General features: G+C 37.4%; 1 protein-coding gene across 5 annotated transcripts; it reads right to left on the bottom strand.

Moving 5' to 3' along the window:
* Positions 1 to 340: 340 nt before the first annotated feature.
* Positions 341 to 15195, bottom strand: pnpla4 (patatin like phospholipase domain containing 4). Of its 5 annotated transcripts, none has more exons than XM_002938966.5 (7): positions 15042 to 15184; positions 11474 to 11659; positions 9653 to 9747; positions 8302 to 8437; positions 5130 to 5195; positions 3821 to 3973; positions 341 to 1611 (listed from the first exon to the last, which is right to left on the bottom strand). In XM_002938966.5, the coding sequence occupies exons 1-7, from the start codon at positions 15081 to 15083 to the stop codon at positions 1474 to 1476; spliced, it is 816 nt and encodes a 271-aa protein (XP_002939012.2). In that variant the 5' UTR covers positions 15084 to 15184; the 3' UTR covers positions 341 to 1473. The 5 variants fall into 5 exon arrangements, with proteins under 5 accessions (XP_002939012.2, XP_004911696.1, XP_012812914.1 ...); XM_004911639.4 differs by lacking the exon at positions 15042 to 15184 and adding an exon at positions 14575 to 14650; XM_012957460.3 differs by lacking the exon at positions 15042 to 15184 and adding an exon at positions 14623 to 14649.
* Positions 15196 to 27245: the final 12050 nt, after the last annotated feature.

Here is a 27245-nt window from a genome sequence, read left to right as displayed (position 1 = left end):
GCTAGAAGGTACATAACGGGGATGGAGCCACTTTGGTGTTAATAACTGAATTAGTATTGTGGCCATTGACACAACCAGGCTGGTGGTTATTTCAGGGATCCCTAGTGTCATTATGTGCACTATTAATCAGATGGGAATGCACAAGTGCATTGGTACGCCTTAGAATTACAAGAGGCAAGTATAGGTATAAGTACCTATTATGCATAGTGTTAATGTGCAGGTACTTTTACAGCCACCACTGTACATGCAGTTGTAATAAGCCTTTCTGTGCCAGGTCCATGCAGAGTAAGTTTCAGGACAATATCATGTTGGCTTTTATTTCAGCCTGCAGCAGTATACAAAAAAATAATTTTATTTTTTTTTTTACAAAATGGAGAATGAGAGAACATAATATGTCAAAAAAAATTACAAAATTACTAGTAACAACTGTAATTGCTATACCCCAGTATGGAAACGCTAACCCATATGACAAATCTGGCTAAGCTAAGGCTACCATATGGCAACCCCAGGTCACAGATATTACAGTGCCCCTAACACACCCTTAAGACAATCTCCTTCTACTTTCAGGGTTTCTTTGACCTGTCTGCTAAGTGTGTCAGTCTCAAGGCAGAAAAAACAGAGTGCTAACAGGATCAGGATTAACCTGACTCACCAAGTGAATGCCACTAGCTGAACTATAGCTGCATACTCAGAACAGCAATTGTAGGGTCATGGCAGAACACAAGCACATTTTATGCCATATATGTAATAGATAACATCTACTTACCATCTCACTCTCCAACATGAATCTTCCTCTTTTTTTTTTTTTGTTTGAGTGGCCGACGCACATAAGTCTATTAATAATAACCTGAACTTTACCGCAAAAACATACAAATATATATATATGTGTGTGTGTAAATACATACGTAATAAAATGGGTTAAATGGTAAATATACAGCATCAATAACACCCTTTTTATGTACAAAAAAAGAAATGATATAAATTGGCTGTGTAAACTTCATTTAATGCCTGACATTTAGTTCACTGCTGTTTTATTATATTCAGTAGTACAATTTTGTATTTAATTAAATTAAATCTATTAAAATATTATTTCGCATTCACTATGCTCTATCAGAAACAACATTCCAGACATTAATGTTTGCACAGAATCTTAACATGGGGACATTTTGCCAATAGACGCAGCAATAAGATAATGATTCTGTTATTTTAGGTGTTATTTTTAGGAGCCAATTTTTAGGTGCAAATGTTTATAATACAAGGTCAGACACTGTCCAGTCCACCTAAAAATATCATCATCAGTTTTATTTGACATTACTACAGTCTCACCATACATAGGTGCAGCAATAACAAAGCATGTAAATGTCTGCCTGGAGTTACTATTCATTAATGTTCTTTCAATGAACATCTATATCCACAAATGTTTCCATATTATGTCAAAATATGCAGCGCAGTTTACCAATAATCATATAGCTGTCAGCAGTGTTCATACCATTTCTCTAATTGCAAAAAGTTCACTGCATCTTTATATCCATCTTGAAAAATAGCTTCCATTTTTTCTTGCCTTGGAGGGAACAATGCTTGATTGAGTCGTCTAAGATTGGCTTCTGATAGCTGTGACAGAAGGTAAATTGATGATGAATGAGGGTTTTACCTACCAGATGAAAGTCCAATGCAATATATTATAATTTAGATTTCTAATTACAGACATTTAAGGAGACCTGCAGCGACTGTATATACCTTAGTGAATGAGATGCCTTTGAAAGACTTAAAATATCTGAAATGAATCTGCCTTGGGAAGAGATTTCCTTTTACCCTTCCACTGATGAAAACTTTACATTATGATCCCCCCGAGCATTACCCTTCTGTGTTCTAAAATAGATATACAATGGTAAGTCAGGTGCAGTATCATGTTCTGCAAAAGAAAAGCGATAAGCCTACAAAACTGTAAAATAATAAAGTACAGGTATATGAAAAGGTCTATTAATAAATTAGGCAGAACTATGTAGGCCGAGTGCCTTCTTATAGATAATTAATCTTTATGATAACTCCTAATGTACTGTGAATTACAGCTATTCATTTTTATCTCTTATAATTTATGATTTATCAAATCATCTAATGTAAAGCATGCAATATCACACCCCTTGGGCCCAGGGTTGTCAATGCAGCCTATACTTTCTACCTTGTACTTAAACCAGGACAAGGTGCTAGGTGCAGTTGTGTGTCCAAAATGCAGTCTTCTACGTAACGACAACTGCATGCTGTGCTCACTGGCATTCCCTAGCTAATGCTTAAGTTAGGAGGAATGAAAAGGGATGAAGACATACAATTTAAAGTCTGCCCCTCATGAATACAGAGCACTCCATTCTGTGGTGCTAAATATTGGTCAAGGTGCATTAAGCATAAAATGTGGTTAGCACCAATTTTTTTTTTTTTACATTTACACCCTGCCTGGCACTTAGTAAAATGGGACCCATAATTTCTAAATATTATATCTGGAGCAAAATGCAATAATCGGGTGCAATCAGCCATGTTATTTGCACTTTGCCCTGCACGTTGGTCAATTTTTCAAAAGTCTTCGTGCTCACAAATGGAGACTTTCACCTAATACTAATTTTCTTACTGGCTACTAGGTGCATACAGAGTAACACAGTAACAAAGCAATATAGGTTGAACAAGACACAAAACTATTGAGTTCAGCCTTTTTTGTCTAACAGAACCCTGCAAAATTGCTAGATAATCTAGAGGAAGACTCTCCAATTTGCCTCAGAGTGGGAACTGAATGGTGCACTTTTGCCCCCTTAGTGCCCTTGCACTTGCATCCGGGGTCATTGTAAATTACACAGCCTGGAACAGCCTGCAGTGACCTGGAAGTAGCTAAATTTCAGGTTCATTGGGATTTGGATCTGCAGTTCCATAACACCAGTAAGACTCAGGATAGACACCCTATTATTATACATTCTAGCCACAGGTATTACATCAGTATTCAAACACAAAAAGAATATTTTAACTTAATCTAAATGAACCTTTATTTATAATAAAAATGGTTTGTAAATAATATTCAATATAGTGCAAGCACAACTGCCAGATGTGTTCCATCACTGCTTTAGTAGCAACACTCTTTTAAGTCAACAATAAAACCTGATTTGCTTTTGAACACATCAAGAGTAACAAAAGAAATTTGAAAAATGTAAGAAACAGCATATTTCAAAACATTATTATATTTCTATAAAGCTTTGTAACCAGATTAATAAGTCATAACCAGATTACTAGGTTAATGACATGGTTAGCGTGTAATTAGCTTGTAAGTGCTCTAGGTTTTTTAATTCTTCATAATTATTATTTTAAGTTTACTGGAATCCATACATGATGGTATGGTATTACATATTTACCTATTCCTACAGTGTTATAAACAGAATTGATAAAAAAATAACTCAAAGTGAATCTACTATAGCAGGTTTATTTGGATTACTAGTTGGTTTGGTTTATTAGATTATATATATTGACCTATATGGGGCAGATATATCAAAATGTGACAATAGGGTTCAACAAAGAAAAAAAATCACTCCCTTTACTCATTCCTATAAGATATTTAGAAGCATATTTACTAATGGGTAAAAATTAGAGCTCACAATTTGATAAATACATTTCTAAAATCCCATAGGAATGAATAGCGAGTGGGTGAATCTTTCTGTAGTAAGTTGTCACATATGATTGATAAATCTGCCCCCAAATATATAAAGAAACACTTACTGTGGTGTATTTCTTATAAACTGGTAGTATGTATTGCAAATACATCCAGAAAAAAACATGATCATCTTACCAATATACTGTGCTTTGCAAATGTAACATATAAATCCCATAGTGGTTTATCCTGTGGGCATATGTCTAGTCGACCAGAAAAAGGTGACACAGTTATGGTTCGTCCATTGGGCAAATGAGGCAAACTATCAGTAAAGCCTCCATCAAACCACTTCTGTTGGAAAAAGGAGTACACAAAATTACACGATGATGGCACACAAATTTTAGTATTTCATTTGTTTATTTTTTTTCAGCAAAGGAAATCATAGCTTGAAGTTGCATAGGACTGGAAATATTTTCATCTTTCACCGTAAACTTCCCCAGTGTGCAGTTGGTGGCAGAAGGTGACTGAAGCATCCTTGGAATGTTCCTAGCTTGTGTTTCATTTACAATATACAACCAGGGGAACTATGTGCTTCTCAAGGTGGTGGCTGTTCACCTTAATTTGGATTGTTTTTTACTCCAACACAAGATGCAGAAAGCAGTTTCCACCTGCCAATGGTAGAAGCTCGATTTTTGCCATGCTGGAAATATTTCATTCAAATGCAGCTTATATGACCTGGCATTTTACTGTTATAAGAACAAACTACAATCAACATTCTATGCTATCTTGCTACCTACTATCTTCCTTGCCCTGTGAGGAATGTAACCCACGTTTTACCCATCTATCTAAAAGAGAGCAAAAGAGAAGCCGTTGCACACTACGAACTTTCCAAATGTTAAATTAATACATTATTTATATATATATATATATATATATATACAGGATTTGGTCCTGGATTTGTCCAAAAATCGTCCTTTTTTTAGTGGGATTCTGATTCAGCCGAATTTAAGTACCTGGCTGAAACAAATGTAAATCCTTATAATTACCTTACTTTTGGTCAGGTAAAAATGGAAGTAGAAAAAACTTTAAGCATGAGAAGCACGCTTATGTTTAACACTCCCGTAGCTTAATTTGCATATGCAAGTGATGATTCTGATTCAATTCGGTATTTTGGTGAATCTTTTACAGGGGATTTAGGGTTCGGCCTAACCCCATACTCCCTAATTTTATATATATATTATATATATATATATATATATATTATATATATATATATATATACAGTATATACACATTCATACACATATATATAACATATAATAATATGTTATATATATAATAATAATAATAATATAATACATTCATACATATACAACAACTCATTCTCTGCATGGATTTAACCTATATTCTGCAAACACTATTTAATGCTGCTGAATCCATATTATATTATAACCATATTATACTAAAAGCTGAAACACATACAAAACAAGTAACTTTTTTTTTTTACCTCTCCTTTATAATCCACTGCTTTGATACCTGCATATAATGGCACATAGCTACTTGCCAAAAGTACCTGTAAGAAAAAAAGAGAGAGAATAAAGACAGTTTATTTATATACATTCATTTCACTTTGAAACCCATAATGCAAGGACTACTTCAGTTTTGTGAATTTTGTGGCTCTGAATAATATGGGGGTGTTAAAATATTTATTTTCAAATACACAAGCTGCAGGCAGAGGTAAAGACAGGTCAGACTTTAGTGGTATAATCGGTTCAACACAATACAACAGCCTTGAGTATCATGGAGTGGGCCAGTGAAGAAAAAAGAGTATATATATATATATAGAGAGAGAGCTCCAAGGGGAATATTATAGACATGGATAATTACTGTTATAAGATTGCCGTAATTCATGACTGGGTTTATAGGTCCAGTGCATAAAGTACAGCTCTAAAGTACAGTAAAGTACTATAGTAAGCACTGAAAAGCTTATATGAAGTATATATTACAAATTAAAAAAGATAAAAAAACAATAACAAAATGACACAATGTAGTATATGTGACCATGACATATAACACAGGTTCCCTATTTAACAATGAGTAATCTTTTTACCCACTGAGACTTTCATAACATCAAACCATATCACTAAAACAAACCACATACTTAACTAACTCCTGAGAATCATGAGCAATATAACTACATGCATACATAAACTGAAACAATCTTCTTGCATGTTTCTGTTGACAGTAACCCCAACCTTGTTTTGTTAAAAATACAGGGAAACACATGGGACAATTTGATCCATCAGTGTATAAATAGATCATGGAATTAAACTCAACACATCATTCTTCAACCTCTAAGATATGTTATACACATTACTTTTTTTCAATACAGTGCTAAAAGAGTGCATCCATTCATATCTGAGCATGTCTCCATTATTTAAATTAATATATTTACTTTTATTAATACTCATGTATACTATACAGCAAGTTTTTGAGACCAACACGCATCCCAAAGCGTGGAGAGAGAGCACTGATATAATTACAGACTTCATGACCCGGCAAAAGATGCGTTGATATATATTATAGCCAACAACAAAATAAACCAAAAGAATAACTAATTAAAATGCTTGATTTCTTGTTTTTTTTATAGGAACTCAATTAGTTTCTGGGTGCAGTTATTTATACAGTCCAAACACGAAAACAGCTTTAGTCAGCACACCGGACAGCATTTCGTGCGCATAGGCACTTAATCATAGGCATATACTGAGTAGAAAATACACAGTTTAAATAGTCCATCAACTGATGACATCACACATTAAACCAATTAAAAAAACAGAAAACAGGAAAAGAAAAAAGACAAAAGTGAGTTTGCCATGGTATTTGTATGTTTTGTCTTTTTCTTTTCCTGTTTTCTGTTTTCTTAATTGGTTTAATGTATTTTACTCAGTATATGCCTATGATTAAGTGCCTATGCGCACGAAATGCGTTAGGCGTGTTTTTAAAAGGAAATGAATAAAAGCTGATGTTTTAGATACCTTGGCCATCCAGTGTGCTGACTAAAGCTGTTTTCGTGTTTGGACTGGTTTTTGCTCCCCAGGCTACGAGTTCAGGGCTTGAAGCACCCGGTCCATGCATCGACTTTGGTGAGATTCAACTTAAAAAAATTTGTTTTGATTACATTTTGGCGGTACACGTGTTGGTGGCGGGCCTGGGGTTTACACACCCAGGCCAATAAATGATTTAGGTACAGTTACTGCATGTTCCCAATTTTGCACATTTCAAATGTCACCACCGCTACTTACTTAACAGTAACACCAAAAAATGAAAGTGTATAAAAGTATTTACTATATAATGTAATGCTGCCCTGTACTGGTACAACTGGTGTGTTTTCCTTAGAAAGACTACTATAGTTTATATAATAAAGCTTCTGTGTAGCCACGGGGGCAGCCATTTACAGGAAAAAAGGCCCAGGTTACTTAGCAGATAACAGATAAAACCCCATTATATTCTACAAAGCTTATCTGTTATCTGCTATATGCCTGTGCCTTTTCTCCTTTTTCCCAGCTTCAATGGCTGCCCCCGTGTTGACATAGCAGCTCATTTATATAAACTATAGTAGCGTTTCTGTTGCAAACTTACCAGTTTTACCAACGCAGGGTAACTGTACATTATATTTTAATTACTTTAAAACACTTTAATTTTTTGGTGTTACTGTTCCTTTAATTTATTTAGTAATTAGGCATTTGGTCCTTATTCCCTTATTCCCCTTTTTGTGCTAATTTCAGCTATTTATACACACATACATTCATGTGCAGGAATGGGACCTGTTATCCAGATTGCCCGGGACCTGGGGTTTTCCAGATAAAGGGGTCGTTTTTCTGTAATTTAAGTCTCCAGTCTACTAAAAAGTAATTTAAAAATTAAACTCAATAGGATTGTTTTGCTTCCAATAAAGATTAATTATATCTTAGTTAGGATCAAGTAAAATGTACTGTTGTATTATTACAGAGAAAAAGGAAAGAATTTGAATTATTTTATTAAAATTTAGTCCATGGGAGATGCCCTTCGCGTAATTTGGAGCTTTCTGGACACTGGGTTTCTGTATGAAATGAATCCCATAACTGTATCTATAGAAAACAGTACCTTGCACTTGATCCTAACTAAGCCACATAAATCTATATTGGCGGCAAAACTATCCAATTGAGTTTATTAAATGTTTCAATCACTTTTTAATTGACTTAAGATACAGTATATTGACCACACACACCCCTTTAAAGGTGTCGCTTATTTAAATAATTTTTGTTAATATCAATGATGTAATATAATCAAACCAGTAAACACAGTATATTTTTCCAATGCAGTTCCTTTGGACTGACCCACTGGTAAGAGTTGAACATATCTAAAAGAAACCAAATCACTCTTCAAGGCCCATTAGAAATCCCAGGATCTTATACTATATAGTTGACAGAAGTAATCTAAATATGTCTTGTCATGCCACCCCATTAATCCAAAATCCCATTCTGGTCAAGACAACCAGCACAAACCCTGCCAGTTGTTGCCTAGTTACTGCCCCATTTGTGGTCTACGGTTCAGGAGCAGCATGTATTTCCAAACCAATATGTCATTTTAAAAGAGCAGAGAACATTTCTGTTTTGGAAATTGAACAGCAGTGTCGTTACCTTAATGAGCTCTTCTCTGGATGCAAAATGTGAAACCAAACAGTTTTTTCTGCTTTTAGCATTTGTGATTGATACATAGAGACGATGTTCCGCCATTTCATGAGCATTCACAGGAAGAATAGATTCTATGCCTCCCCTGTAGTAAGTAATCATATAAATGATAATGTTTTGTAATGCACTACAAAATATTTCATAAATATTTAATACATATTAGTTATGTCATGTATATCAAACTATAGTATAAGTACATTTTACATGCTTCCAAAAACATTCTACTAACCTGTGGAGACCTAGGATCAAACATATGGACACATTTTCTAAGCAGTTATCTATATTACTTAAGACATGGCCTCATTCAGAAGATGGGGAAATGCAAAAAATGGGCACAAACCTGGGCTTTTTGCAATTGTCCTTGTTGCCCCACTTATTGTACTCTTTGAAGTGCTGCGTCTGTAGAATGCTGAATTTGGTGGCATGTGAATGTCTCCAGGAACTCCCCCTATGGCACGTCATTTAGAGGTGCAGTTTATGGTAGGCCAGGGACCGCAAGGGGCTGGAAAGCCTTGTACTTACTGCCTGCCAGATGAAGGCGCAGAGCATGGCTTGAAACACCAATCCTATGGGTCTAAAAGCCCTGTGGATGGACCATGATAGGCACCATCCATATACCATTTAAGTTTTGTTTCACTATATATGCTAAAATTCTTAAACAAATAAGTATGGATAGAAATATTCAAATGTAATTAAAAATATAAACAAAATGTGATTTCTTTCTTGCTGATGGATTCTGCATCTTGTGTTGGCCACTTCTGCAGTAGTAACAATCCTAAGCCTACCAATAATTTCAAAGTGGGAAATATACAGCATGTAGTTTCTGAATTGTATCCGATGGATTAACCTGCAATTGATGTTTTCTAGCAACACGCTGAGCAGCATGTTCCGGCAGAAACTGGCAGAAAAGTAATTGCTGTATCTTTTGCTAGTTATGCTCAGATGTTACTTTTCAGCCTATTCATGAGGTAGTACATTGTGGTGGTGAATGGATTCAGTATGCTAACGGAGCTGTCAGCTATATATGCAAGTTAAGTCTCAACCAAAGGATCAAGCTAAATATAGTACATTTTTTAGCACTTTACATACTACCTTCCAGTGTCCCTGAATTTCTGCAGCTCTCCACGCTCCATTTCAAACAGATGAATTCTTAAACTTAAAGAATGGAGTCAGCTCTAACATCAGTATATAAGAAGGACCATGTAGCTGCTGCAAGGCCACTTAGGCCACTAGCTCAGGGGAACATACACTGTCTGCTTTGGATAAGACACAAGTTATATATTAAATTTGTTTCATATACCTTAAATTTTTCATAAAGTCATAAGCTGGTGTCATGGCTCCCAGTTTCTGTTTCCTGACATCTTCGGAAAAAGCATAGAGAAATTCCTTGCTTTCCTGGAATCAAAATAATACATATTTTCTATGAAAATATATAAAACATTCAAGTACTTTGTCAAGCTATGGGTCAGATTCAGTTATATAAGAAAAAACCTTATGGTTAGCTCATGAAAACACAACAGAAGATAAATAAAGAAGATAAATTCCATAGCTTGGTTTAATGCATATTTATGGATCTCTAGCTATCCCAAAGGTTTCCATGGCATCTCATGCAGCTGAGAAGGGCAGTCTGCTATTTTTAATCATGCATTATAGTGCATAAGGCCATAATATAAGGGGCACCCTTATCTAAGGCAGTGGGGCCAAACCAGTGGCTCCAGAGCAAAATGTTGCCAAAAATGTCATCAACACCTTGGATGTAGCCTCCATTAGCCTCAAAGAAGGTACTTATTTTTGAATTTCTGGCTTAGGGGCAAGTTTTGGTTGCTTAAAAAACAGGTGTACTGCCAAACAGAGCCTCCAGTAGGTTGCCAGTCCCCAAAGGGACTACCAAATAACCAATTACAGTCCATTTTTGGCACCCTCAGATACATTTTTATGCTTGTGTTGCTCCCCAACTCTTTTTACATTTGAATGTGGCTCAAGGTTGGCGAGCCCCAGTCCAAGGCAACCTCTGGTGACCCCTCTACGTAATTTTTCTTTATAGCCAGTATTACTGACCTGACTTGATAGTCTTCTTTCTACTGCAGTGGCACCATCTAGCCAGATCTGCTACTGATCTAATTATTTGCCCTTCATTCATGTGCATTACAGGCTTGCAGAGACCAATAGAGTAAATTCCCCTACTGGCTCAGCAAGTCCAAGTTTCAGTTACCTAAGCTTTTTGGGATTCTCTATTGAGTATTCTCTATTGGCCCAACGGCGTAGGGAGCACATGGCTCTTCCTCTTTGGACTCCAACTGTTCACAAGGGTGGGTGCTGCAATGGCCTGGGGTTCTTCTAAGTGAGCACCATGGGGTGATCCTCTTCCTACTTATTCCTTGCACGGTGCACGTGCGCAGTAAAGTGAAAAGCTGAACTTTAACAAAAAACATTTTCACTCTGTGGTAGAAGAAGCCCGAGACAGGGCAGGTAAGTAAATACAATACGGAGGAGTGCTTAATTGCCTAATTTTCATGTACTGTCTGTCATGAGCTGGATAAATAAAAAAACTTTAAAGACATTTATATCACTTCTGTTTAAAGTGTTCCTTTTTCCTTTTATCCAAAAAAAAAAAAGGTCATTGGCCGACCTAAGCAGAGATCAAGAGCCTAGACAACAGTGTTTATAGTGGATTACTCCGGCGGTACCCACAACAGTTAAATAATACTAATTTAAAACTTATTAAGGCAATATTTTCGTGCAGATGTAGCCAGCATGATTGCTCCCACCGGAGCAAATATGTTGTAAAAAAGGCAATTTACACATGCAGGTTTATGGTAAATCAGCATTACTTATCATCAGAGAAAAGCGAGTAAGCACAAAATTCCTAAGCTGCAATAAAGGATGGTTACATCTTTATCACACACTGCATTAAACAGACACTGCTGCGTCAAATCTACTGATAATAAAAAATCATACAGGAGAGCTTATTTGGCTGTTTCACAATTTATGCTTCTTGGGAAGGAAACCTAAAAATGTGTAACTGTTTATTGTAAAATACGATAAGAAATATCTGACCTGTAAGTCAACGTTACAAATATTTAGTAACATATTTCAAATTACAAACTTTACCTTTAATTACCTTTATTTTGTCTGGAGCTGTTAAAAGGACAGTGGCAACCAGGGAACCCGCAGAAGCCCCCGCAAAGCATTTCACGTACTTCAGCATTTTTTGACCATGTTTTAAAAGAGCAGATGCTGCCCCCAAGTGGTAAATCCCAAGAAACCCAGATGCGGAAAAGGACAGGTTTAAATGGTTCATTCTTCCCTAAAGCACAAACATTTCAGTGTCAATATGTAATAATATACATCATAATCACTATTACAGCATTTTTTTATTTTAACACAACTATTGTAGTTATGTGTTAGGTCTAGGGGGAATAGAGAATTGGATTTTCTAAGTATGCAGAATAGGACTTTATTACAAGGAACCCTGGAAGAGAAAGTAACACAAGGCAAGTTATCCTAACAACCAGCCCATGGGCCAAATACTTCTCATACTGCTGCGTAGATCTTGGATATCCTTGTGGATTTGAGCAGAAGCTGCTGCCTAACTCATTTTCACATCTGCCAATGCCCCATCAATGTACAGGTATGGGATCCTTTATCCGGAAACCCGTTATCCAGAAAGTTCCGAATTACGGAAAGGCCATCTCAAATAGACTCCATTATAAGCAAATAATTCTAGTTTTTAAAAATGATTTTCTTTTTTTCTCCAACAATAAAGCAGTACCTTGTACTTGATCCCAACTAAGATATAATTAATCCTCATTGGAGGCAAAACAAGTCTATTGGGTTTATTCTATATTTAAGTGATTTTAAGCAGACTTAAGTTATGGAGATCCAAATTACAGAAAGATCTCTTATGTGAAAACTCCAGGTCCTGAGCATTCTGGATAACAGGTTCCACACCTGAGCAATGCCCAGTTAGTCATAGTTATGCCACTTGTCATCTCCAGAATAAGGGGGTCATGTAATAAATAGTTTAAGCTTGCTACTTGTCTAGTAGGACATAGCGACCAATCAGTAGGTATCATTTTCTTTTCAGCTGTTTGAAAGCAAACTTCTGATTGGCTGTGATGGATGAATAGATGTGGGTAAAATTAAAATCTTTTTTTGACATCACCCCTTAAACTTTTTTTTTAACTAGGTGACATTGACCCCCCCCCCAGGGCAATAAGGTTAAAAAGGGCCAAACTGTGTAAGAATTAGGGCCTCATTTACTAACAATAAATAAATACTGTGCAATTAACCATGTTGTGACTACCACAAAACAGTAACATTTTGTGCACTTCTAGGTACCAGCTATGCTGCATATGCTATCACCATCTCACACCTGTTATTATGATATAAATGGTGAACAAGTAGCACTCAGATATTCTGCTTATGACATTCATGGGTCAAGGTCAAAATGTGCATTTCACATGTGGGCACTTTTTAAAACTGGTATGAAATGATATTGCTTCTATAAGTTTATTTTTGAGCAATGCCAAACACTCTGGTGTTTATGGTGGTGGAATTAGGGCTGTGGCAGACGGGGAGACTAGTCGCAAGTGACAAATCTCCCTTGTCGCGGTCAACTAGTCTCCCCAAAATACCAATCCACCGCCGAGTATGTAAATCGACGATGGGATGCCATCCCACTGGCGATTTACATATACACGGCGCCACGATTTCCCCGAAACCTCGGTAATTGCCTTGAGGCCCCGCGTATGCCATCCCACGGGCGATTTACATATACACGGCGCCGCGATTTCCCCGAAATCTCGGAAGTTGCCTTGAGGCCCCGCGTATGCCATCCCACAGGCGATTTACATATACACGGCGCCGCGATTTCCCCGAAATCTCGGAAGTTGCCTTGAGGCCCCGCGTATGCCATCCCACGGGCGATTTACATATACACGGCGCCGCGATTTCCCCGAAATCTCGGAAGTTGCCTTGAGGCCCCGCGTATGCCATCCCACGGGCGATTTACATATACACGGCGCCGCGATTTCCCCGAAACCTCTGAGGTTGCCTTGAGGCCCCGCGTATGCCATCCCATGGGTAATTTACATATACACGGAGCCGCGATTTCCCCGAAACCTCGGAAGTTGCCTTGAGGCCCTGCGTATGCCATCCCACGGGCGATTTACATATACACGGCGCCGCGATTTCCCCGAAACCTCGGAAGTTGCCTTGAGGCCCCGCGTATGCCATCCCATGGGTGATTTACATTTTCGCCGGTGGGATGGCATTTTGGGGAGATTAGTCGCCCGAGACAAGGGCGATTAATCTCCCCGTGTGCAACAGCCCTTAGGGAAGAAAGATTTTATAAACAATAATAAAACAAGGCCTTCATATTTACATGTAGACAAGATACAAAGAAAAGAATGATAATTAACATGTGTACATACTGATACTGCAGCCCTCTGTAATATGTTTACTTGACTACTTAAGAGCTGTGACACACAGGGAGATTAGTCGAGCTGCGACAAATCTCCCTTGACGCGGGCGACTAATCTCCCCGCAATGCCATCCCACCGGCGATTTACATTCTAGCCGGTGGGATGACATTGCGGGGAGATTAGTTGCCTCTGACAAATCTCCCCGTGTATCACAGCCCTAATGGTGGAAACACATGCCTGCTGTATTTTTATTAGCGCTGTCTGCTCTGCACGGTACAGGGCTTTAAACTACAGTTCCCAACATTCCCTTGGCAGCAAAAAACCAGTGTGAGAGTTGCAATGCAACAGATGAAGGGTCAGAGGTTTAATATCCCCCACTGATGAATTCTTCTATTACATGGAGGCCCAGACCTTTGTTACTATCTTCTCTCTGGCCTTTAGGTATAAGCTCCCATTATTTCTGTTGGACTGCAGCTCCCACACTGCCCTGGAACCTGCAGATTTTAATTCCCAATAGGGTGGAGGGTGTCAGGATTCATTTCCATGTGAAGTGCCATTAAATATAAATGATAAAAGGGAGAAGTGTAAGTGCTGAGAGACGATCATTTCCCATGTGAGTTACGACATACATATACTGCATTTCCCGGTCACATCTAGCCGTTATGAAAGCAGACAAAATGAAAGCTTTCCCTTCTCCCAGCCTTGCCAGCACACACACACAGCAGGAGCCCTGGCCCAAAGCTGACATTGCCGGCAGGGCTACACAATAAATATTCACAGAATCCACGATTGTGACCTTTCCTTTTCTGCCATAGAAACCGCGGAAGATTTTTTTCCCCCTCACTTCTCTTAGGAACCTGCCTTCTCTTCTGCAGTCTCCAGCCAATAAGAGATAAACTACTAACAGCCAATTGAAATTCAGCTTGCGTACGCACACGTTGTCGTGGGATTTTCTTCACTAAAGCTGCTTATTTAGATTACTCTGACCTGGAACTCACCTATAACAATAGCTTTTTTTAATCTCAATTCTGTAGACTCCCCAGCCCTCACACACAGTACAAAAGAGTGCCTGAGTTCTACAGCCTGTCTCATATTGTACCTCTATGATATATCATTCATAGCAGTGCGGCGTGACAAGCTCCGCAGTAACATATACACCGTAGCAATTCCAACAGGCTCACTGCACAGCGCTGTCTAAAGCCTTCCTTTTGTGCAGGAGCAAGCCAAATCCATACATTATTTACACACATCTCTGTTACTTGCCTGCTTGCGTGTGTAGCAATTCACCCAGGCAGAATGTGGCATCCTGCCTTAACTTCCCTTGCTCCCATTTATAGACTGCAGGCGAGTCTGCTTCTGTTGTAGGGTGGGAAATGGGATGATGAAACGTAGTTTTCTGTCACGCTAGCCAAATCATATAACAACAGGAAAAAAAAACAAAATTGTAAAAAATAAATCGGTGTTTATTAGTATTATTTTCTCATTTATGTCTATCCAGTTTTATTGCTGTTTTGTTGTTTCTGTGTGTGTTTGCTGAAGGGTCAGGGGAATAACAATGAAATTCAGATATCAATGACCCGGAGAGATCTGAATTTGGAAATGTTGTACAGCCAGCGCGGGGTCTGTAACCTTTTGAGGCGTACCTACTGATAGCACTGGAGGCTACTGCAGGACTTTTAACTTATATTGAGGAATAACAATAAAAATGAGAAAATCCTATTTATGAACTCAAGCAAAGCCAATAGTCTTTCTGCTCCTGGCCACCCTGGCTAGCTATAAGTTCTGGAATGGGCGATTGGGAGTAGCCTAAAACAGAGGTGTTGGGTTGCCACTAACAGCCAGGGTTGTGGCATTGCTGCCATCACGGCAGACATGGGAGGCTGGGTTTGCCGTTGCCACTATCACCATGAGAGCCGGGTCAGAAGTTGTTGCCTTGTGCGCAAGTACCTCTTGGCCCAGGACTGGACAGTGCAAATCTTTCAAATGGATGAAAATCTGAACATGCATTGATGCTGTGCTCTAAGGTACTTGCCTCCAAACTCTCCTCTGCAAATTGTGGAAAGACCTAATGTACCTACCCAGCCTCCTCTGATGAACTGTGTGCAAGGATACAGGGGTACATTGGAGTGACCGGTAGCCTGGACCTTGTGGTAATTCCAGGGCCCCTTAGTGCCTTGTCTCTGTAGCTTCAACTGATTTTCACAAAGTGAATTTAAAGGTAATGCAATTATTAATGCCATGGAAAAGGAGGCACACCATTTGGCCAAAGGTACTTTTGTCCAGACCCTCCTTTGCAGCTTGTAGAAAGTACCGATGCACCTGCCCAGGCTTTAGTGATGAACTGCATGAATGGGACTTACTGTCAGTCTGGACCAAGCAGTAATTCCAGAGTTCCCTTAACACAGCGGTTCTCAACCTGTGGGTCGGGACCCCTTTGGGGGTCGAACAACCTTTTCACAGGGGTCGCCTAAGATCATCGGAAAACACATATTTCCGATGATCTTAGGAATAATTTTATGGTTGGGGGGTCACCACAACATGAGGAACTGTATTAAAGGGTCGCAGCATTAGGAAGGTTGAGAACCACTGCCCTAACACTTTGTCTCAATAGCAACAATGGACTTGCACCAAGTAAATCAGAAGCTAATGCCAATATGAACCCTAGGCAATGGTAGTGACGTCATTTCCACAGAAGTCTAGAAAGAATATGCTCTGCAATATTTATGTGATTTTCAGAGATATAAGAAGGAATCCTGATGCATATTGGCCATGCCCTGCCCGACTCCACCCTGTTCTGCCATGGGCACACTCAGTTCCTCCGTAGCCATGCCCTATTCTGTATACCCTCTCACCACTTTGAATAGATATTGAAGGACTTTGGGGCTGATTCTATGCATTTCAGTGGTGCATATATAGCAGGTGACAGATCTGTTACTATGGGTCACCAGGTAGGGGCTGCTTTAATTAAGGTAATTCCTGAAAATTACATGTGAGTTGAGATGTCTGTAATTGCCAAAACGAATGCTTACTTGAGCTCCTTTAAGGGCATCTCACCTCATTTACATTGAAAACTACCTGGTCCTGGCTGCCTGAGGTGGGCAAGATGATGCTGCCCCCCCCCCTGGTATCCAAATTACTCAGGACCTAGGGGTTTTGTGGAAAAGGGATCTTTCTGTAATTTAGATCTCCATAGCTTAAAGGGACACTAAGCCCAACTGTAAAACTGTCCCACTGCGCCCCTTAGTTCTCTATAGAAGTTGATGAAAAACATAATTACATATGGAAACCAATTCACCAATAAGAATTCTACTGACTGAAAACTTAATTAAAGATGCAAGAGAATTGACCAATGAAAATGCTGATTCCCAGCACTATGCTGTTATCTTAGATATAGAGATAAATATGTCATTTTTTTCCCTTCATTATATGACACAGGAATCAGACATGGGGATAAAGGGACAGAGTTGTTCATATGACACAGGAATCAGACATTGGGATAAAGGACATAGTTGTTCAGTGCTGGGAAACTGTGCTCCAATTGCAGGAACAGAGAACATGGAGCCAGATTTACACACATTAGCTGGGAATCTCATCGGAGGAGTTTTTTTGCATTTCAATGCTGCTGCAGGCACTGGAGAGCCTGAAAAGTTTTATTGTGCAATGTTGCTTTAAGAATACAACTCTGATGTTGCTGGACTACAGCTCCCAGAATGCTTCGCCCTTCATTAGGTTACATTATTCTGGAATTTGTAGTCCAGCAACAGCTGAGTAAAGTTTTGTTGAGCAGTGCAGCTGGGTTTAGTGTCCCTTTAAGTCTGCTAAAAAAATAATTTACCTAATAGGATTGTTTTGTCTCCAATAAGGATTAATTACATCTTAATTAGCCTCCAGTACAAGGTGCTGTTTTATTATTACAGATATAAAGGAATGAGGATTGTTTGCTTATGATGGACTCTATGGGAGTGGGTCTTTCTGTAATTCAGGACTTTCTGGATAATGGGTGTCCTGATAATGGATCCCATACCTGTATCCTAACTGACAATTGTTAAGGCGTTTATTGTATTGTATTAAAATAATAACTTTCTTCAATATTAGGCACGTTAGTAAAATCTGTTACAGTATAAATCAGGGATCCCCAACCTTTTAGACCAGTGAGCCACATTCAAATGGAAAAAGTGTTGGAAAGCAACACAAGAATGGAAAAAGTTCCTGGGGGTGCAAATAAGAGCTATGATTGGCTATTTAGTAGCCCCTATGTGGACTGGCAGCCAACAGATGGCTCTGTTTGGCTTAACACTGGGTATTATGCAATCAACACTTGTCTCCAAGCCAGAAATTCAAAAATGAGCACCTACTTTGAGGCCACTGGGAGCAACATGTTGCTCATGAACCACTGGTTGGGGATCACTGGTATAAATCATATTACCTTTGAAATTTTATTGTAATAGCATAAAATACAGACCATGATAGATATTCTGCCCTGCCTCATAAAGTAAGAAAGAAGTAGGGGGGTTCTCTCATGGAAACCTGATATCCAGAAAGATATGAATAACTGGAAGGCAATTTCTCATAGACTAATAATAAAAAAAGAACCTTGTACTTGATGGTAACTAAACTTCATACATATTGGTGGCAAAACAATAATGTTGATATTTAAATGTTAGAATGTCAGAAAAATGCTTACCTGGAAAACCTCAAGTCCCAATCACTCTGAATAACAGCTCTCATACCTGTCATAGTAAACTGTGAAGGAGATATTATTTATGCTGCTGCATGTTTTGAAGATTTTCATGGACAAAACTGACTGAAAACTACATCACTTCTTCTTTATTCTTGGAACTGGGGTTGTCTCACCTTTTATATTGTTACTTCAGTGAATCATTCTGACATGCAGAGGCCTCATAAAGGGAACAGAATATACAGACATGGAGGGCAGAGGAGGGATTATATGCATGGCTAAACACTATGCTCACAGGTCAGTGCAATGTATAGCAGAGCAAAATGATTAGGCCTTACTAGAAACATGTATCTAGAGTCATCATCAGTTATGTCTGCATTTAAAGCTGTGACATTTGCAGCATGCAGTTATGATTATATGACAGCAGCCAACCAGGATCCCAGATAATGTAGCTACTGAGTGTCAGACCACTCTGTACAATTTTAACTACAACAGAGTGTTGCATTACATTTTTAGTAAGAAAATGAAAGGGGTTGCACATTTCACATTGGCCTCAGTCCCTTAATTTTGTTGAACAAGCACTATATATATATAATTCTAAAATGTAGGAAAAAAGTAACTCTCTACCTAAAACCTGTCGAGGTCATGTAGAAGACAATGGCAGATGTCCCTTCCCTGGAACATTTTTCCTTGCTTTAAAGTTTTCAAGTTTTTTGTGCAACAGTGAAAAAGTTGCGGTTATAATAGGACAACTCATGACTTCCCTGCCACTTGTTTCCGCATGTGCTTTTTCACTTTGGAGTTTTTGATAAATGTCTGATATTCGTGGAAACAAGTTTATTCGTGGTTTCAAAAAAAATATGGGGCACATTTGCTAAAACTAACGTTTCTCATTATTTTATTTTTCAAATTTGAGTAAATTTGTGTCCACAAATGTTTTGCATTTACTAAAAAGTTTGAACTGAAAAAGAGTGCAAGAAGATTTGCCGAAAAGTTAAAGTTTTCTACTTGGCGCATGAAAAACGTGACTTTTTTGAATTGTAGCACAAAAAACAGCATCAAAAATCCGAAACCTCTAAAGTTTTGAAGCAAAAGAATGATCTTTCAGGAAGGGGCATCTGCCATTAACTTCTACACAATCTCAGCAAGTTTTAGCTGGCACATTGTTGGATTTAGATTTCTAGCCATTTCGTCGCATAGTAAATCTTAAAAAAGTCACAGGTTTTTTTTTTCCACGACTTTTAACACTAAAAATCCGAGCATTAGTTAATGGCCCACTTAGTGTCTGGAATTATATGCATCAGTGAATCAGGATTCAGAAGGGTTATAATGCACAGTGCTGCTTCTTGTCTGCTGTAGGTGTTATAACCCCATAGAAAATTAATTTACTCAAAGCAGTCAAATACATTTTGACAAACTTACTCAGATATCACCTTTAAATGTTTTAATTTTTTGGGAAAGTTTTGATAAATTCAACACCAGATCAAACTGATTGCAAATCTGGATTCCCCAACTAGTATTTCATGAATCTAACCATTCATTGTGCTGTTCAAACTGCGGGGATTAAGGGGATGCTGCAGCCTTACTTTTAACCTTTGTGAACAACAGGAGTGGCAGGTATGGGACCTGTTATGCAGAATATTCGGGCCCTGGGGTGTTATCTACTCCTTTATAAGTCTATACAACATAATAGTGCAACATAGGCACATGAAGAGTTGTTATTGAAGCACAGGAAGAAAGTTTCTGTGAAGAAACTTCGGAGGGCCTGGGCGTACAAGGTTCTCCTCCACCCGCTTGTTTGCTTGCAGCAGTGGGTAGCAAAAATTAGACAGCAGAAGAGGCTAGGAGAAGGAACTACCATACAGCAGACTGTGGCCCAGCATAGGCCCTCTGTGGTCGTTGGGCCTGCTGTATTGTAGATATGTCACTGGTTTGAACCCAGTAACCTCCTTCACTCTGTTTGCCAGAGGTTTTATGATAGCTTGGCTTAACCCTCTTTTTGTTGCTATATTAGAGGACAGTAACTCAGTAATATGTTTGACATCCAAACTGAATTGCAAACTTTTGCTTTATCTGGTTATCAGTAATGATATCCCCTCAGTAAGCAAATCAATTAATAAGTAACTCTACAGTCATCAAGTGCATTGGATTCAATGGGAAGGCACAATTGCATTTTGAGCTCTGCAGAAGCATATAAATTACCCAACATTTTTTAAAGAGATCAAATCCATTAAGATACAATGAAAAAAAACTCCCATGTTGCCAGTTCTTTCAAAACATGGCAACCACTTCTCCATCAATATTGTACCATCTAGATATCCTTTCTCCCAGCTGCTCAGACCAGAAATTCTTAAAATCCATTGGTTGTTGTGAAAGGTAAGGGAAGGATAATGATATCCTACATGGCTAAAATTTAGTGCGGATACCCAATAAATTTGCCTATCGGCGACTGTAACTTTACCAGCAAAGAGAAAAAAAGTCTCTCATCCCTAGCTTCTCATTATGGTATGATAATAATTTTATAATTTGTTGGTATTTACCTATTATGCGGTGGTGCTTTCTATTAGATCATATTAGTTCTAGATGTTCCCTTTTTTATTTCAGAGTTATAGAACGCATAAGGGAAGGTAACCTTGGTTTGAGTTTTGCTTTTAGAATACTAAAGCAAAAGATGTATGTTGCATAAACACTGTTATTAACCATCAGATAATGCAGAGTAACTGAGAGGAAAATTAATTGCATGCCTTATAATAAATTACTTACTGTTGTAACTGTAAAACATTATTTATATTTACTTTTCAAAAACTGATATCTTGAAACCGTGCTTTGAACAGTAGATAATACCCAACAATATACACCAGTCAGTTTGATTTATAACCTTTGCAAATTGCTTTAATATACATTGCATGCCTAAATGCCCAATATTTCCCTCTAAAGCATTTGAAAATTCACTGTATTAAAATCAGAAATGTATTTTAAATTATGATAATGCTCTGCAAAATTGCATTCTATTGACACATTTAATGTTTATAGTAAAATGTTTACTTTATTTGTACATTGTTTACCATTGGTTTTGTTGATTGCAGGTTCTGAGGCATGCAGATACATACAGTATCCCCTGAAATTAAATGCTCTGCTATAAAAAAAATGCTGTGTCAGCTAATACATGTAACTGAAGCTATACTCAAGTAAAGGATTATGTTCATGTTTACATAAAACCCTGGAAGATTACATTCCACCATTTTCAAGGAAAACTTGAATTGGTATTGGGATATCCCCTCATCTTGCAAGGCCCCTACTGTATACAAAATACATACATTTGGATCTTTTATCCAAAATGCTTGGGGCCTGAGGTTTTCCAGATAAGGGGTCACTTAGACAGTTTTGAATGGTGCTGCATGTAATTTGTGTCAAAACACAGGTGCAATTGTATTTTGAATCATCAAGCCCAACTGCATTAGGCACAACTCCTCATCGCAACTGCAGTGAAAGAAGGTGTTCCTTCTTATTGGTTTCAATAAGAGAAATGTAAGAACTCGTAATAGTCGTTAGAGCGGAATATATAACTTTTGCGCAATTGTATAAACCCTTTTCATGGAGCCTACAGATGAGCTGTTTTGGGCCTTTGCGCTGCCCTTTTGCACATTTGCATTTTTTTGTTGGATGAACATGGGGGCATATTTTGTACTGAGGACAGACTTTGGCCACACTACAAATACTTTTTAATAACGGATGGAAACTAACCACAGGTGACTTTGGCTAATGTTAAATGTGTTAGCTCTGTTCCATCAACAATATAACATAAGGTTTATATATATACAATATTATCAACACAGCAGTGACACTCCTTTGTCTCTGTGATTAATAATGCATTTGTATAGGGAAAAAAAATCCAAAGTAACGGTCATCTCATTTTGTCAGGAAATATATTTCTGACGAGACAGTATAACAAGCAATACATGTTGCAGTAGTGAAATACAATGAGAAAAGAAGCATTCAACAACAATTTTATTTCCTTTAGTATTACCTTGCTACATCATTTATACATTTCAATGTATATAGGAACAAACATTTTTGTTTCTTCTTTGACAATTCATTAAGGAAGGCATCAAGTTTAACTTTCCCCTTGAGCTTTAGCTGTTTAGGAAATTAAGATATTTGTGTATACCAAAAACAAGATACTTTTTAAAGGTGCAGGTCAATTTTTATATGTTATAGCTTTGCCTATTCTTATGAACTTTTCAATTGGTCTCCATCTTTTATTTGTTGTAGGTTTCAAATTATTTGCCTTTCTCTTCTGACTCTTTCCAGCTTTCAAATTGGGGTAAGTTACACCATTACAGGTGCGCTATCAGGCTACAATTTTATTTTTATTGTTAATTTTTATCACAGGTATAGGACCTGTTATCCAGAATGCTCTGGACCAAGGGTATTCCGGATAAGGGGTCTTTCTGTAATTTGGATCTCCACACCTTAAGTCTACTAAAAAATGAATTAAACCCAACAGGATTGTTTTGCATCCAATAATGATTATTTATATCTTAGTTGGGATCAATTACAAGGTACTCTTATATTATTACAGAGAAAAAGGATATCAGTTTTACAATTCAGAATTATTTAATTAAAATTGAGTGTATGGGAGACGGGCTTTCCGTAATTCGGAGCTTTCTGGATAACGGGTTTCTGGATAAGGGATCCCATACCTGTACTTATCTTTGTATTTAGGCACTCCTGTATTCATATTCCTGTCTCTCTTTGAAAACGCTGCCTGGTTGCTACGTTAAATTGGACCGTAGGAACGAGATAGCTCCTAAAATTCCAAACTGGAGAACTGCTGAACAAAAAGCTAAATACATTATACTAAAAGTTAATTTAAAGGTGAACAACCCCATTAAGCGTACGGTATACTATTTATTTTACATTTATCAGAATGTCTTTCATGCTGTTTCTAAAATACATGGAGGAAATAAAGCTTTGCCTTTCAGAAAATTTTCTCTTCTTGCGTTTGGGATGAAAAATATAAACACATAACAAGATAACTGATGTACTGTGTTCTCGCAGTGGAAGAGAACGTTGTATTCCATGCTGTTTGCTGCAATGATAGAATAAATTATGATTTCAAAGCATGAGGCCGCTAGCAGAGGGCATCAATTACAGTGCATCAATCTCATAAGATTGAATTTAAATTTTATGTTACAGACTCTCTGGTGTCCCTTACCAGTTTTTACTATTTTGTTTAAAAAAAAAAATCACAAAAAATGTAACCAATTCTCCTGAGTTTAAATGGATTTAACATAATAATAAAAAACACATGCATTTTAGCAGAAAGCACATAAAAGGTAAAAACAAATTTATTTCCATTTGGGATTTACCCATCCATAGACTTCCAATGATTTCCCTCCAGAAATATTTTTCCATATTGTATTTGTTCCATTATATACACATTATAAGTGCAGTGTGTAGTTTTATAAATCCAAACAAGGAACACATTATTTCACAATTATTTAATAATCGCATATTTCCTTATGTTGAGTTTTTATGAGATACACAATGAGTTTTACTTATTCAACTGAATTATGTGTTTTTCTCATTCTACTGAATCTGGCCAATTCTATGTTATACATCTAAGCAGGTTATGCTAGAAGTGGACCTTATTGTGTGGACATTTTATTTCTGGTTTATTTTACTTATGGATACCCCATTGTCTAAAAATATTCTAACATTTTACAGATGAGTGTTTCATAATGGGTTCCCTGGTAGTGACTCCAGGCTTCCCACAGCTTAGTGCTCAATTGAAGCCACAAACTTGTGTTTAAATAATTGTCCATAAACGTCACTTTGACAGTTAGTGCCAAAACTGATGACATCTAAACATTGAAGATTTTAAGTACAATCATGTAAAATTTTTAAGTGTATGTGCAACTGTGTGTGTTTAAATGGATCTGCTGCAATTGCTTCAGACGCATCACCCTCTTAAAGCCACAATAATGTTGGAATTATGATAAAAACATGGTGACCTCCAGTGGGGAGTGTCAAAATATAAACTATAGATAGATAGATAGATAGATAGATACATGCATACATACATACATACATACATACATACATACATACATACATAATAGATAGATAGATACTGTTGGTAGATAGATAGATCTTTTTTATTTAAAAAAAAAAATGGCAATAATTAATTGCTTATTTATTTTTGACCTGCATAAAAGGGCACATGTATGCCCAGAAGTGCAGTGAGCAAAGTGTAAGTTTGAGCTCAACCTTTTCCCCCCAAAATGCAGAGTTTTTTCCCCAGAATTTTGGCAGCACAATGGGACAATACTCTTGACTTAATAGTGCTGTGCAATGGCATCTGATTTAGCAACTGTGTCAATACTAGCACACAATTCAGAACAGCAGGCAGGAAGGACTGAGCAGTGCAACTATACGGAATGCCAAGGAGTACAGAGAAATTTTGGGGACTGCACTTGCAGAGGTACAATATCTTATGTATATTTTCCTACTACACTAAATAGTAATGTTTAGGTAGCACTTATTTCCAAAGATTGATCCAATTTCTCCCGTTAGATGTCCTAGGGCAGTGATTCCCAACCAGTGGCTCCCCTATGATGTTGCTCTTAGTGGACTCAAAGTTGGTGCCCATTTGTGAATTTCTGACTTGGAGGCATGTTTTGGAGGCATAAACCCCAGCTAAACAAAGCCTCTAGTAGTCTGCCAGTCCACATTGGGCTGAGTCCTTTTTGTGCTAGTGTTGCTCCCCACCATTTTTTTTACTGAAATGTTGCTTACAGGTAAAATAGGTTGGGATCCCAGTCCTAGGTTATTACCCAAAGCCCAGACACAGTATCTGATGCTGAAACTTCTAGTCTCCTTGTTGATACACAATGAACACATTCTGTTACCGACTCCAGATAATTTTTATTGTCAATTCCACAATAAAAGCTGTCTCTCTTGGAGTAGTTAATGACAGTGAATTGATTCATTGACTCTGTGCTTGTGCAATAATGTGCAAACCATCAAACACATCAATCTTCATTTGTTAAGGATCTCTTCGCCAGCATGGCTGATTCAAAGCCCTACTGACAAAGATTTTACATTAAAGCAAGTATTATTCCCAGATCCAGTTGGTAAAGTGCACGAGAGCAAGTGAAACAGAAAAACACACATTTTAAATGAATTCAGATGCATGTGCAAGAATATAGGACTAATGCCTGTTGCAAGCTCAGCATCATCTATTTGCTCTTTGGATAACAGTATTATCAAAGTGTTGAAGTTGGCAGGTTTTATACCTATTAATATTTATATTTTATATATAACTAAAGGCTTCTTTTTACTTGTTATCAGCATTTATATTTATCTTGGGATTCAAAACTTACTTCCCTGCCATGAGAATCATTTCCATTAAAGAAGCAGGCATTCTGCATAAGGTGGTTATTGAACAATCCTGTTTCATTAGTGTTTAAAATGTTTATTTCGGTTTATAAACCCGCAAGATTAGTGATGAGCTAAATTTTTCGGCAGGCATGGATTCATGTTGAAATTCTGCATTTTGCCATTGGCAAATTTTTTCGCAAAACTGTTGCAAAAATTCGCAGACAAAAATTTGCAGAATGAAGGAAAAATTTGCGGCCACATAAAAAAGGTTGTGATCACGTCAAAAAGTCACAGTCATGTCAAATAGGTTGGGTTTGTGTCATATAGGTTGTGGCCGCATCAAATAGGTTGGGGGCATGTCAAAAAAGTTGCGCACATCAAAAAAAAAATTGTGCGGTAGCTGCATTTCTTGAATTTTTCAGCAGCTCTGCAAATTCACACATCACTACTCAATATGTTTATGTTAATACATACATTTCTATATCAATCCTTGTTCTGCCTATTCAGAGTACATTGCTTACAAGTTTACTACCATGTTATGCAAGATTCCTTAAGCCTATCAATTGCTTGTATTGGGTACCAAACAAGGGACAAAAATTAAAATATGTAATCTTTTTTCTCTTCACTTATACCCCTTATCCTGTATATAGTTCCTATTTAAGATTAAAAGGTGCAGGTATAGAATCTGTTATTCAGAATGCTTGGGACCTGGGGTCTGGATAAGGGGTTTTCTGTCATTTCCATACCTAAAGTCTTCTAAAAATCATTTAAGCATTAAATAAACCCAATAGGATGGGTCTGCCACCAATTTGATGTTATGTTGCTTGGCTACCATCAAGTACAAGGTACTATTTTAATGTTAGAGAGAGACCGTAGATCACTTTTGAAAATTTTAATTATTTCCTTATATTTGAGTCTATGGGAGTTGGTCTTGCTGTAGTTTGGAGCTTTCTGGATAATGGGCTTTTAAATAATGGATCCTATACCTGTATTATTTTTAACATCACTGAGCACAATATTGAAAATAATAAAATAAAAACAAAAGAGTCTTGCAAAGTATAATAAACACTAGTATTTATTTGCGTAATAGTAATCCCTATTGTCAGCTCCTCCACATACAGCTCTGTTGTGCCGTTTTTTAATTCAGGGAAAATAGATCAAATTAAGAAGAGGGGAGAAGCACATTAGGTTAAATTACACCATACCTCATTATACTTTATATATCTGTTAATTTAACATATTATTATCATATTAATTACTTGTACCCGTAACACTATTATTAATATGAACACACAGCAGTTTAGGCTTTTTTTTATCTTGGCTAGTGAGTGCCTGGGTATCTCCTGGAACAAATTTAATAGAATGTTAACCTTTTTAGGACCATGTGATGGATCGAGATACCA

This window comes from Xenopus tropicalis, chromosome 2 (assembly GCF_000004195.4).
Source record: "Xenopus tropicalis strain Nigerian chromosome 2, UCB_Xtro_10.0, whole genome shotgun sequence".
Taxonomy (NCBI): Eukaryota; Metazoa; Chordata; class Amphibia; order Anura; family Pipidae; genus Xenopus; species Xenopus tropicalis.
The sequence above is the reverse complement of the archived record's forward strand: the minus strand, read 5'-3'. Positions and strand labels throughout refer to the sequence as shown.

What these genes read in the sequence shown, in the direction of transcription:
- pnpla4 (XM_002938966.5), bottom strand. Translation starts at nt 15,083, where the DNA reads ATGCCACATTCTGCCTGGGTGAATTGCTACACACGCAAGCAG. An exon ending in GACTTTATGAAAAATTTAAG is followed by an intron (nt 8,438 to 9,652) that starts GTATATGAAACA and finishes TACTTACTACAG; the next exon opens with GGGAGGCATAGAATCTATTC. An exon ending in CCAGAGAAGAGCTCATTAAG is followed by an intron (nt 5,196 to 8,301) that starts GTAACGACACTG and finishes TTTTTCTTACAG; the next exon opens with GTACTTTTGGCAAGTAGCTA.